We start from the raw sequence: 13,658 nt of genomic DNA, 5'->3' as shown, positions 1-13,658 counted from the left end.
CCTTGAGGATCATCTAGTCCAACCCTCTGCCATGCAGGAATATGCAGCTGCCCCATATGGGGAATTATCAGCAGAGGAAATGTTGTCAAGGTTCAGGTTCCTGTGCAAACTAGTCCCAGTCCATTACAGCTAGTCCCAGTCCATGGCCAGTTACTCTTATCTAGGACAAAAATGCACTCTATACCTGCCCAGGGGCATTCCCTGCTTACTTCATATGCTCTAGGATTGAGCCTTGGCACTGAAAACAGATGTTGGGGCTGACTACTGGCTCAGTCCCAGTATGTGTAAGAAATCAAGTGCACAATTACTAAACAGCGCCGTGTGTTTTAGAGAACCCAGGTGAAAAATTTCCTGTTTGTTTTATTGTTCTTAACAGGTCCAGGAGAGAAGACTCAAAGCTTGGTCTTAGCTAATTGCTTTTCAAGTCTTTATTCTTCCACCTTATCCTTCTAAATTACATGGGGGAAACAGAGGCACTGTGGATTACACAGTTTCGTCAGTGAAATCAAGGGGCATGTACCATTTCAGCATCTTCTGCTTGCTTCTGTTTCTCCTCTTTCTCCCTGCGACGAAAAAATAAGAAAAAGGATTGTGATGTTAAGCAGAGCACATTGCTGGCAAAAAAAAAAAAAAAAAAACGGTGATCATTGCAAAGTTAAAAAGTTTACTCCGCTTACTGCTTGGCCTTTGCTTTCGCTTCCAATCTGTTCCGTTTTTTCTCGTCATTCTTCTTTGCAAAGTAATCATCCCTGCACGGAATATATAATTCAATTCAGCCAATTTAGGGGTACTATATGCAACGGAAGGAATATGAAAGCCATCCTTAAGATGTATGGCTGTTGTTTGAAGCAAGCTAATCGCCGCCTTGGTGCTGCTATAGACAATGGTGACCAATTAGCGTTGACCGAAAGACTGGCTTTGTAACAAAAAATAATAATAATCAGCTCTTATTAAAACTGGCCATCTGTTTCCCCCCCTCAAAGCACGATGAGACTCTTCGCCCCACTGTGCTCTATTCCTCAGACTGCAAGAAATAGCTACCATTGTCAGTGGAAAGATCTCCCTCGGAAAGTGGTGGATCCTCCTTCCTTAGAGGGTTTTAAGCAGAGGTTGGATGGCCACCTGTCAAGGATACTTTATAGCTAAGATTCCTGCAGAGCACACCCAAAAATAAGAGCGTCTGCCAAGAGACTTACAAGCAAAAGTCCACTCCAGCTTTGATCGTAGGCTCCTTTGCCAAGGCTATCAAAGCTTGCCTTTACAACTTGGCGTGGGATGTAACATAAGCAGTCAAGTACAACACTTCCTGTTTAGCCAGAGTGGACACACAGGGGGATGTTACACCTGTCACACCTGTCTAGACTCTAGAGCATCCTCCCTCTGAGTGTGACCAGGTAGGTGGGCATGACCCTGTAAGACCCTGTAAAAAGCCAGTCACACAGCCACCTTCCGCTTTGACTCTTTTGCTGCTCTCTTCTGATACTAATGTCCAGTATACCTGAAGGTGCGTCTCCACCCCCTTCATTCTGCCCGGACACTGAGGTAGAGTACCAAGGTTCCCTCACTGCGAGAAGCAAAGCTACAGGGAACTAGACAGAGGGCCTTCTCGGTAGTGGCACCCACCCTGTGGAACGCCCTCCCATCAGATGTCAAAGAGAAAAACAACTACCAGACTTTTAGAAGACATCTGAAGGCAGCCCTGTTTAGGGAAGCTTTTAATGTTTAAGAAATTATTGCATTTTAATGTTCTGTTGGAAGCCACCCAGAGTGGATGGGGAAACTAAGCCAGATGGGCGAGGTATAAATATTATTATTACTACTACTACTACTACTACTACTTTGCTTTCTGCTGGCTCTTAGCCAGCCCCCACGGCCCTTCACTTCATCAAATCTGGCCCTCTTTGAAAAAAGTTCGGACACCACTGGCTTAAGTAAAGAGATTCAAACAAATCTACCAACGAGCTTCCTGCAATATACTGGGAGAAGTTGACAGAAGTTGCTTAATTTAAAGTTACTGTGACTATTTTTGCATCAGATCAAGATTGTTATTAGGTGTGTGATCTTTGCTGTCTATTCTGTTGTTTCTTCAGCTTGCAATTGGTTTTTTTTATATAAAAAAAAGCCCACACACCTCAAAGCAGTTTGGAAAAAGAATAAAACCGGGGGTTTTTTAATTAAAAAAAAATCAAATCAAATCAGTAGTAAATAAATACAGATTAAAACACGCAATTTTCTACATACCTGGATAAGCTTGTATAAACAAGAGTGTTTTTAGCGGGCACCAAAATGGGTAAAGTGAAAATGCCTGCCTGGTGTCAACAGGCAGGGAGTTCCAAAGTTTAGATGCCATCACACTAAGAGATCAATTTCTGAGAAATGTGGATCAGGTATTTTGTGACAGCACCAGCTCCACAGATCAAAGAGGTTATAAGTGGGCATATATGGGTTAAACTGCAGGAGTCAGCAAACTTTTTCAGCAGGAAAATGTCCCTCAGACCTTGGGGGGGGGACTATATTTTGAAAAAATAATAATGAACTAATTCCTATGCCCCACAAATAACCCAGAGGTGCATTTTAAATAAAAGGACACATTCTACTCATGTAAAAACATGCTGATTCCCACATCGCCCGCAGGCTGGATTTAGAAGGCGGTTGGGCCAGATCCGGCCGCCGGGCCTTAGTTTGCCTACTCATGAGTTAAAGTGATCTTGCAGGTAAACCGGTCCAATGTTGCTAAGGGCTTTGAATACTAATAGTAACACACTGACCTGGTAGCAAATGGGTGACTCGTAACTCTCTATAAGCCCTAAGCGTTAGCACATCAAATATACAACTCACCTGAACAGTACAATAAGCTCCGCGTCCTTGTATTTTTGGTTTGGAGTTTCAACAAACTGCTTGGCAGATTCGACGCTGTCAAATACTGCAAATACTGATCCCTGAAGGAAGTAAAAAAGGAGGTGTTTTAATTTAGATCGGTGGAATATTCCCACAGAAAAATAATAATAATTAAAAAGAGTTGGCAGAGCTTTGTCAAAAAGGAGTTACCTTGAACGTTTTCTGAATGGTTTTCCGCATCTGAATGTTTTCAACTTTGCCTTTACAATCTAGCCATTCCTTGATATCATCAAGGGTTGCATCCAGTGGGAAACCTTTCTGAAAATCGAGGATTCGGTCAGTTACTTCATATTCAGAGACACATATCTGGGGATGTTTAGGGTATTTACACGGACGTAGTCTTGCCGCCGGTTTGTGAACAACAACCGTGAGCTGGAGTGATAGTGGTAAAGAACTAGATTTGAGAGCCTCCCTCGTGACAAGCAAAAATAGAATGTCAAGCAGAATTAGCCAACTTAAGCTAAACTGCTTGTTACCAGGTAACATAATATGGGGCATGGTGGATAAAAATCAATGATTTTTTTAAAAAACAGATTTTTTATTTAAATTTTTATTTAAACGCTTTTGGAGGGAAAATCTTTCTAAAGATAGTTTTCTATTTAAGTTACAGTACATTGCACTCCAAAGGCTATTCATCGGGAAATAAGGATTTGTTTTAAGTTTTTCATGTGTGCTAAAACTCAAGTCTGAGATTTTTTGTTTTTTGTTTAACCACATCAGTTAACAAACATGGATACGTGTTATTGTTTTAGTTAAATAAATTGTTTAAATTGTTATTAAGGAAATGATTGTTTTTCTCCTTCCAATAAAGTACAGCAGAAAAGTTGTCCAAATAGAAACAGTTAACTGATTAAACCTCACAATAATTTCACAATTATCTGTGTATTTCTAATAGTATAACCAAATCAGCAGTTTTTGATACAACTTCAAAAACTACTCTGGAAATAAAATGAAACCTTCATCTGGTTGTAAATATTAAGATTATACCAGCAAGAATGAGTCTTTCTGTAAAAAAAAAAAAGATTTAAATCAAGTCTTACTGTGGTTTAAATTGATGTGATGTAAATAAAATCCACCCTGAAATACATACAACCAAAAAATAATCAATTTGAGTCATGCGACTCAACTTGCGTCGACTAGACCTAGCTTTTTTAAGCAATGTGGGCTAAAGTCACTTCTGGGGCTCCTCTGGGATTAGGGGCCCTGAAGCCTCAGCTTGATTATTTTCATAGTACAGTGGTACCTTGGTTCTCAAACGCCTTGGTACTCAAACAACTTGGAACCCAAACATTGCAAACCCAGAAGTAAGCGTTCCAGTTTGCAAACGTTTTTCGGAAGCTGAACATGCTCCATTTTTACTGTTGCGCTTTCGATTTAAGTGCCACACTGAGGCCTGTCTGTTTTTGCTATTTATTTTGCATTTTTTGTAGCTTTTTTGTTTTGTTTTTGTGACAATGTAGAACCCAGTTCAGCTACTGATTGATTGATTGTGTGACTGCAGTACTGTACATTGTTTATTGCTTGCATTTTATGGATCAGTGGTCTCGTTAGATAGTAAAATTTATGTTAAATGGCTGTTTTAAGGGTTGTTTTTAAAAATCTGCAACCGATTAATCCCCTTTGCATTACTTTCTATGGGAAAGTGTGCCTTGCTTTTTGGAACGCTTTGGTTTTTAAATGGACTTCCAGAAGAGATTAAGCTTGAGAACCAAGGTACCACTGTAGATCTTCCCTGGGGAAGAGTGCATTTTCACTGAGCCTAGTGAAGCCCGGGGCCTACAATATGCTTCCCAGAATCCTTTGCAACACGCAGGGTGTCCTCAGTAATGGCAAAGAAGTTGGGGTCCCCCCAACTAGAACCTTTGAAATCCGGTTGCATTAAAACACATTGTTCCCACTTACAATATACACAGATCTGCTTTTAACCGCGTTCTTATATTGCTCCGTCACTTCAGGCAAAGGTTTGTTTGGAGATCTTCGGACTTTAGCTTTGTCTTCGCTAATTTCCATCAGCTCAGTCGTTGATTTTTTCAACGCCCCCACTATTACATCGAAGTCTTTTGTGAGGCGATTTAACCTAGGAAGGAAGGTGGAAAGGTGGGTAAAGAGAGGTTATTTGTTTTCGTCTTTTTTAAATAAAAAAAAGAGAGATCTATTATATTAAGTCTCCTCTAAATACAACCTGAGCGAAAATGTGGAAGCGTAGGTGCCCTTTAGAAATAGATGGAAAATCAATATCTCGCACAGGAAACGTATTGGACACAAACTCCTTTTGCAGAAACTAAAGTTAATAAATTTGCAACTACGAATGAAAGTCAAGAAACCCTTGGCTGTTAAACAAAGGATTAAGATTGGCACTGCTGTAAATGGATTAATGAAGATTATGAAAGCAGGAAGAAATAAGAACCTCATATCCTGAAACCAGTGCCTGGGAAGTCACCTCAAATTGTTCAATTCGGTTTTTGATTGATTGGCTCCGTTTTTAATTGAATTGTAGTTGGGTACTGTGATAATGTGGTTTTTACTAGATTTGTACTAAATTCATAAAAAATTGCTTGCATTGCATTCAGATAACATGATGAAGGCTGCTCCAATTCTCAAAACTGAAACCACTACAGTATCTTCTACTGAACATCCCAAAGTAAGGTCACGCAAGAACAGGGTAGATAAAAATCAATCATTTAATATAAAAAAATTGGATTTTTAAAAATTTAAATCGGATACTTTTTATTTAACTCAGATTTTTTAAAAAATAAAATGCTTTTGGAGGAAGAATCTTTCTAAAGATAAGTTTTCTATTTAAGTTACATTATAGTCCAAAGGCTATTCATCAGGAAATAAGGATTTGTTTTAAGTTTTAAGTTTTTCATGTATGCTAAAACATGAAATCATTTAACCACATCAGTTAACAAACATGGATACATATGCTATAATGTTATTGTTTTAGTTAAATAGTTTAAATTGTTATCAAGGAAATGATTATTTTTCTCCTTCCAATAAAGTACAGCAGAAAAGTTGTCTGAATATAAACAATAATTTCACAATTATCTGTCTATGTATGTATTTCTAATAGTATAACCAAATCAGTAATTTTTGATATAACTGTAAAAACTACTCTGAAAATTTGTTATTCCAAAAATGAAACCTTCATCTGGTTGTAAATAAAAATTATACCAGCAAGAATGAGTCTTTGTTAAAAAATGATTTAAATCAAGTCTTACTGACTAGTGATTTAAATTGTGATTTAAATCGCTATGATTTAAATCAAATCCATGATGTGTGAGAAGCTCATAGAAGTAGTTTTATCCCTCGACCTGTAGATCTCTCCTCACCTACAACCCTTTAAAGCAGGCTTCCTCAACCTTGGCCCTCCAAATAAGTAAGTTTTCAGCTTACAGCTCCCATGATCCCTAGCTAGCAGGACCAGTGGTCAGGGGTGATGGGAATTGTAGTCTCAAAACATCTGGAGGGCCTAGGTTGAGGAAGCCTGGCTTAAAGCCTTGCTGGACAACATGGGATGCAGAAGATGAGGGAGGCAGGACTCATAGGACTCAACAAAAACCCCGTCCCCGCTTTCCCTTCCTTTAAGTTAACTTTGAAGAAGCACCCATAGATTTACCTGTTGAATTTGATTAACGTTTCCAAAGTCACCCAGCCATCGTCCAGCTTTATCTTCTCCTGGAGAAACTTGTCCCGTGGCAAGTTGTGATCGCCAAAATAGTACTATCACGCAAGTATGAAGAGCAACACAAATATTAGAAGCCAAAGACAATCTACTGCTTCATTTAGCACTAAGAAGCCAGCTTCCATGCACAGGAGCTTCCAATAGCCTTCCTTAAGGAATTTACGGCACACATTTCTGAAAGTCCGGGTTTCTGTTCGACATTTTAAAATGCCTTAAACATCGTTCCCTCAATGGTTTTATATTACAAACTGCTTGCCAGAAGCTTGATGGATGGAAAGTATCAGCACAGATGAAGCTACATTATTGAGTTCAACACACTCACACTCACACACACACACACACACACACACGGGCAATTGTGACACACAATTTGTGGATGCTTAAAATTGTTCTGATAAGATCTCCTGGGCTGCATCTCAATCTCCTGGACTGCATTTTGTCCCTTGCTTCATCAGAACGGAGGATTTCTGCAGCTGCAGAACCCTTTATAGCTTCTTGCCTGACTTTTCAAGGCCGTTTTTAATCTTCGTTATTACAAAAGTCTGTTCAACTTGAGAAGTATTGTACTTTTATCAGCGATCGGCCAGCAAAGCTGTGCAGATGGGGAGTCCTATTCCAAAACATCAGGCTGATACAGGCTGATATTAGCAATAAAACAGTTCTAAGCTGTGGGGAAATCCTCATTTTAAGTACTCAACCAAGACAGCTACACAAAGCTTATAACAGGCCTTTTGTATTAATGCTATGCTAGTCTCAACAAATATTCGTACCTCAATCTGCTGGCAGACCTTCCTTTCCAAGTCAGACATGTTTTCGCTGTCTCCGTTTTCGGCCATTTTTGCCACCTGTAATCAGAGCAACATTTTACATCATTTAGCACTGGGGCTCAGTTAATTGGTTTAGACCTACTTTATCAGCAATTGCCTCTAGTGAATTATAGAACATTCTTCTATTAATCTGTGTTAGAAACACAGATATATAAACTAGGCGGCAAATGAGTTTAGTCACCAAAACGAAATGCCTAGTTCCTCCTTTTTTTTTTTTGGCCAGACGGCTCAAAAGTAATGTTTTTCCAACATGACTTTTGGGCTCCTGAAATGGATTCTGATTGCGCAGACAAAACATAGCAGGTTGAATTCTACAGGATGTGTCGCTAGTGTGTGAAAACCGGCAAGATCCAAGGATCCTGGCGCCCGGGCATCTTCGCTTGATTGCAAGCGGCCAATGAGCAGGTGCAAAATGCACCTGGCAAATGTCGAACACGGTTGTAAATGTATATTGATTTCCAAGCAAGTCTGAAAAACATACGCCCCACATTTCAGATTTGAACCACCTCCTGGCCCTGGTTCAGGACATCCAGCATCTCCCCATTGTGCCTAATGAAAATAAGAAATTGCGCTATCCATTACTCTTTGGTAGGGCCGGCCCAATATATTTTGCCATTTGAGGCGAACTGCAGAATGGAGTCCCTCTCCCAGCCAGGGAAGTAGGGGTGGGTGAAGATCTACATCAGGATCAAGGGGGGGGGCAATAAATATCTACCTTGGAATCTGCTGCCTCTGCAGGTCCTGCCACCTGAGGTGGTCGCTTCCACTTGTCGCATGGGTGGGCCGGCCCTGCCCTTTGGGCAGCAGAGAACCATGAGCCAGTGTTAGAAACTCAGGTGTAAGAGCTAGGCACCAAACAGCTCCTTAAACCAAGATTACAGTCAGCGAAACAGAATGTCTACCGTGTTTCTCCTAAAATAAGACGGGCCTCAAAAATAAGCCATGGCAGGCTTTTCAAGGGTAGAATAAATATAAGACATACCCCGAAAATAAGCCGGGGGGGGGAGCAGGTCTGGATGGCGCCAAGGAAGAGGAAAAGGAAAATGAAGTTTCCTGTCGGCGCCCAGAAACGGATGTTGCTGCCCCGCCAAATCGCCCAGCAGCGTGTCCCACGTGGAGTCACGACTGACCAGGAGCCAGCAAGAGCTGCAGCAGGACCCTGCGAGAGCCGCAGGTCCCGGCTGTACAGCGCGCCGAGCCCCGACAAGCAGGACCCCACGAGGGCCGACCCGGGAGAGCCGTCAACAGCGCGCCGTGCCGATCCCCGACCCAGCGGGACCCGGCGAGAGCTGTAGCGCGAGCCGCACGAAGCCCCGATTGAGCGGGAGCAGGGAAGAGGTGCAGCGCTCGCCAAGCCCCGACTCAGCAGGAGCCTGCAACAGTGCGCTACGCCGACCCCCGACACAGCGGGACCTGGTGAGAGGCGCAGCACACGCCGCACCGAGCCCTGACTGAGCGGGAGCCGGCAACAGCGCGCCGCGCCGAGCCCCTACTGAGCGGGAGCCGGCAAAAGGTGCAGCGCTCGCCGAGCTCCAACCCAGCGGGAGCCTGAACAGCGCGCCTCCCCGAGATGAGAGCCGGTGAGACCCGGGACCCGGTGAGAGCCAGCAACAGCCCGCCCCGACTGAGCAAAAGCCGGCAAGCGGTGCAGCGCTCACGGATCCGAGCCCCAACCTTGCCCACTTTACAAAATGCATGGTTAATAAAAAAATACTTAATAAAAAAATAAGACATCCCCTGAAAATAAGCTGTGGTGTGTTTTTTTGGAGGAAAAATAAATATAAGACGTGTCTTATTTTAGGAGAAACACGGTAGTTGCCATTTTGGGGCAAGACAACTCTAAATTATTATTTTCGAAGGATGGATTGGTTGTGACTGACTATCAGTTGTCTGCTGACAACCTTGAGCTGGGTTAAGAAATTTGAGAACTTAAAAGAAGAAAAGTCACTTTATCAAGGGACAGTTCCACATATATTCTGACTTCTTTTTCTTAATGGTGACACAGATCATTCATAACATGAGAATGTCCTTCACAACTATGAGGAGGGCAGAGGGCCCAAACTTCGGCCCTCCAGATGTTTTGGACTACAATCCCCATCTTCCCCGACCACTGGTCCTTTTAGCTAGGGATCATGGGAGTTGTAGGCCAAAACATCTGGAGGTCTGCACTTTGGGGATGCCTGGTCTTATACATGGGTAGTGCATAGGGTGGACGTTTGATTGGTTGCTGCCGCAGCTGTCACCAGGTATTGTGCGTGTTATTGGTTGCTGCGTCAATGGGTGGTGTTGATTGGCTGACGCTGCGGCAATTGGGTGGGCTATTGTCAGCTTCTGCCGGCAAGGGGAAAGGTGAGAGTCAGATTTTGCTATGCGTGCGGGTGGGCGATTTTTTGCAATCCCCCCCTTAAAAAGCTGAACAACCCAGGGTAACACCCCCCCCAAAAAAGCTCAACAACTCTGGGCAATCCTCTGCAAAAAAAAGCTCAACAACTCTGTGGCATCTCCCCCCATTTTATTAAATTTGAGCCCTCCAAAATATGGGGCGTCTTATATATGGGGGTGTCTTATACATGGAAAAGTATGGTAAGTGAAGACAAGCTGCAACAATTGTTCACTGCTGCCTTTAAGGTTGCACATTGAAAGCATTTTGGTTCCTGAAATTGTGCAGATAAGATATGACTGATAGAGTTCTACAGGATTGTGGGTATTAGTGTGTGAAAACAGTCAAGATCCAACGATCCCCAGGTGTGCATCTCCAGGTGCATCTCCATGTCAGGTGGACGCAAGTGGCCGATAGCCCGGTGCAAAATGCGCCTGGCCAATTTCGTACACTCTGAACAATATAACACCAATAACAATGGCACTAAACAATATTTATAGGCTAATACAAATGATCAGAAATTACAGCCAAAGTCTCTAACCCTTCTTCACCAGTCGCAGTAAAATAATTCAGAAGTTCAATATATACATAATCCGTCACCAAATATCGCCGGAACAGAGTTTCCGGGAAAGCAATCTGTTTCGTTCAGTGCTTCATCAGCCAATCTTGATCAATTCTTCATCAGCCAGACTTGTAAGAATTAATATGAGGAGGATGCAGTTCAATTTCTTAACAAGCCAATCTTACACGTAAGCAAATACAAACGCTGTAGAAAATATGCTCTGGATCAGTGCTCATATGGTACTGTAGTCACTGATCAGTAAGATTGGCTTGTTAAAAAAAACTCTGCTCCAAGGTTACAACCACCCAAACGGGGTGCCTAGTTGCCATTTGGGGGCAAGACTGTTCTAAAGTCTCATTTTTCAAATGATGGGTTGACTGCGACATCTGGCTGGTTCAGATGACAACCTTGAAGTAGGTTAAGAATTTCTGAGACCTTAAAGAAGAAAAAGTCACTTGATCCAGAGACAGTGCACATATATATTGGCCTATTCCGACCTCCTGTTCTTAATGGTGACATGGACCGTTCATAAGACGCTTGTGTACAGACATCTGTACGCATTTACAAGCCCTTTCCAGGTGTTCTGTGGGGCGGCAGAGACATTCAGTGCCCAGGGACATGGTCCCAAATCTAGACATTCAGTGAAGGCTAGGTTATGGGGAGGTACCATGGCTTTCACTGAAAACATAGAATTAAAATTCATCATATTCCCTCCTCCCAAAAGTTCCACAGCCCAAAAGTTCCACAGTGACCATTTCCCCTCAGTTAGGAGGGATGTTACGCTGGCTGGATCTATCCATTGTAGCAGAATGAGAGGGTAGGCAAAATGGACGGTGGGTTTTTTTAAAAAATCCCCTTTCCTGTGTGAAAATCACATTGTGGTTGTTTTTTTTTTAATGCACACCAAGGAGGAGTTAGAACCTCTACCCCACCCTTTGACTCATTTGCACTGCTGTTTATAGTTTTCACATGCTGAAAAATACCATTACAGTGGTACCTCGACATCCAAATGACTCGACTTCCAAAGGTTTCAACTTCCGAAGTCGACAAACCCAGAAGTCTTTTCGCCGTGCACGCGGTCCGCGCATGTGCAGAAGCTGCTCACACAGTTCACACATGCGCAGAAGCGCAAAACGGGCACTTCGACAACCGAAGACTTTGACTTACGAAGAGCGCCGCGGAACGGATCGTCTTCGTAAGTCGAGCTACCACTGTACTGCCGTGCAATCTTAAATGCTGCTGCCCACTATTGCTGTTCTCTTCTTGGGTAAGGCCAGCTTTTCGACTTGTTGAACTCCTGTTACATAGCAAAGCTGTTGATATCCCAGAAGAGGCAACATCACCGGTAGCTAAAGAGTAGGGCTGAGCAATATCTGATTTTCAACATCACGATATATCACCAGCTAAATATCACGACATGTATCTACGGCAGCGGAGGGCCTTGCCGCACCTCCCCATAGCAGCCGAGGGTGTACCACGCTGCCCCACATCAGCTGAGGGCCTAGAGACGAGGCTCCCTGCAGCGGTGGAGGGCCTTAAAATGTAAGGAAGTAGTAGAGTTAATAAAAATATTGAATAAACTTCCATATATTATATGTGATATATTTCCAACCAAATTAAGAGTAGTTTTAGTGATTTACTAGTCTAGTTCCACCTGCTTCCTCGCTCAGAGGTCTAAGTGGAATCTGTGCATGCCTAAGCCCCTCTGAGTTCAACTAAACTTACTTCTACTTTCCTGGGAGTAAGCCTCATTGAATTCAGTAGGGGTTGCTTGTGACACATTTGCTTACACTGCTGACAGAAAATAACCTCCCCATCATTCTCACATGGTACCCAACCTCCCATTTCAGCATTAGGCAGCCAGCGAAATCTTCTCCCCTCCACCCCCCCAAGTCCTCCTCCCACCAATCTCTCCATTTTTATCAAAGGGAGGAAGGGCAAGTAAGCAAAAAGATAGAGTCTCCTTTAAATAACAACAACAACAACAACAACAACCCTTCCTTTCTGATATGGAGGAAAGCTATTTAGGGAGAACCAACAACATAAACACCAGCAGAAAATAAAAATAACAACCCTTCCCCCTCTTTTTTTCAGGGGTGAGGGAAACTTGGATCTCCAGCTGTTGTTGGACTACAACTCCCATCATCCCTGGGTCCTGCTAGCTAGGGCATGATGGGAGTTGTAGTCCAACAACAGCTGGAGATCCAAGTTTGAGAAACGCTAAGAGATTAAAGAGCGCCACTGGTTCTAGATACCGGCCACCAATCCCAATCCCAAACTGATATCAGCCTGACCTCACTTTTACAAAAGAGATCCTACCAAAAAGAGAGAGAGAGAGAGAGCTCATCTCTTGTGTATTACCCATGAGAGAAAGGGAAGCAAAACGAAAACCCTTAGAATCGGGAAGTCGAGCCTTTGCCACTCCTCCATGAGCATTTGCAGCAAAGGACTCCCAACTGCCAATCAAACCATCCTCCACGTGGTCCAAATCTGCACGCACACAGCGCATCGTGCTGCTCTTCCTCGCCGGCCACCTCCAATAGGAAAGAGCGCCCTGGACATTTAAAATGCAAGTTTCTCCCCTGAACACGTCCGATGCGTGTTCCGATAAGTTCCCCATTCCGCCTTCACGTGCAGTTCGCGTGCATTAAAAGCAAAGCCAAGAAAAAACACACGAAGAAAGCCTTAAAGCGGGAAAAGAGACGGATTCCTCTCCCCTCCCCCCAAGCGGTGCATCCATGCTCCCCAAAGAGACCCCACGACCACCGCATTCCGCAGGCACCGGGGGTTTGACCTACACGTGTAGGTCACGTCCGGAGAGTGTTACAGCGAGCAAGCCCCCCGGGGAAAGAAATCTCAACTGTCCCGGGCTTTGAACCTCCAGCACTTGCTTCTGCCGCGCGTACACGGGCCCTGTTTGTAGCTCAGCTCCTTCCCCGGGCCGGGGGGAAAGAGCAGGCCTCGTCGTGGGAACCCGTCGCCGGCGGAGGCGCGCAAGCAAGCCGATCCTCCTCGCTCCCCACCCACCTGCCCACTTAGCGCTACGAAGCCCGAAATCCCACCCGGGGAGCCCACGGGAGCGGCCGCGACGCACGTGGGAACGTCCCCCCAAGCCTGGAACGAGCTCCGGGCAGCCGCGCGCAAGGTAGGCGCTCCCAAAAAAGCCCGGAGCCAGGATTACGCGCCCGCGGAAACGAACCAACCTTCGCTCAAGGCAAACCCCGGCCTCTCCCTCTCTAGATCGCGTAGGCCGCCGGCGCCGCTTCTCCGTGCGCCTTTACGCGCTCCCGTCCTCCTCTCGCCGGC

At 44.1% G+C, this 13,658-nt stretch overlaps 1 protein-coding gene across 2 annotated transcripts in view; it reads right to left on the bottom strand.

Annotated features, from left to right (window-relative positions):
* Positions 1-13,658, bottom strand: part of SSB (small RNA binding exonuclease protection factor La) — a 20,656-nt gene extending 6,998 nt beyond the window's left edge. The window contains exons 1-8 of one of the 2 annotated variants that reach the window (XM_035135683.3): positions 13,556-13,658; positions 7,354-7,428; positions 6,518-6,621; positions 4,801-4,975; positions 3,049-3,156; positions 2,839-2,939; positions 678-749; positions 521-563 (exon numbers count right to left, since the gene is read on the bottom strand). In XM_035135683.3, coding sequence (XP_034991574.1) covers positions 521-563; positions 678-749; positions 2,839-2,939; positions 3,049-3,156; positions 4,801-4,975; positions 6,518-6,621; positions 7,354-7,419 — 669 coding nt within the window. In that variant the 5' untranslated portion in view covers positions 7,420-7,428; positions 13,556-13,658. Of the gene's footprint in view, positions 1-520; positions 564-677; positions 750-2,838; positions 2,940-3,048; positions 3,157-4,800; positions 4,976-6,517; positions 6,622-7,353; positions 7,429-8,125; positions 8,274-13,555 lie in introns of those variants that run through there. The other variant, XM_035135693.3, reaches the window with a different exon arrangement.

Source organism: Zootoca vivipara, chromosome 1 (genome assembly GCF_965207765.1).
Source record: "Zootoca vivipara chromosome 1, rZooViv2.hap1.1, whole genome shotgun sequence".
NCBI classification, from domain to species: Eukaryota; Metazoa; Chordata; class Lepidosauria; order Squamata; family Lacertidae; genus Zootoca; species Zootoca vivipara.
The sequence above is the reverse complement of the archived record's forward strand: the minus strand, read 5'-3'. Positions and strand labels throughout refer to the sequence as shown.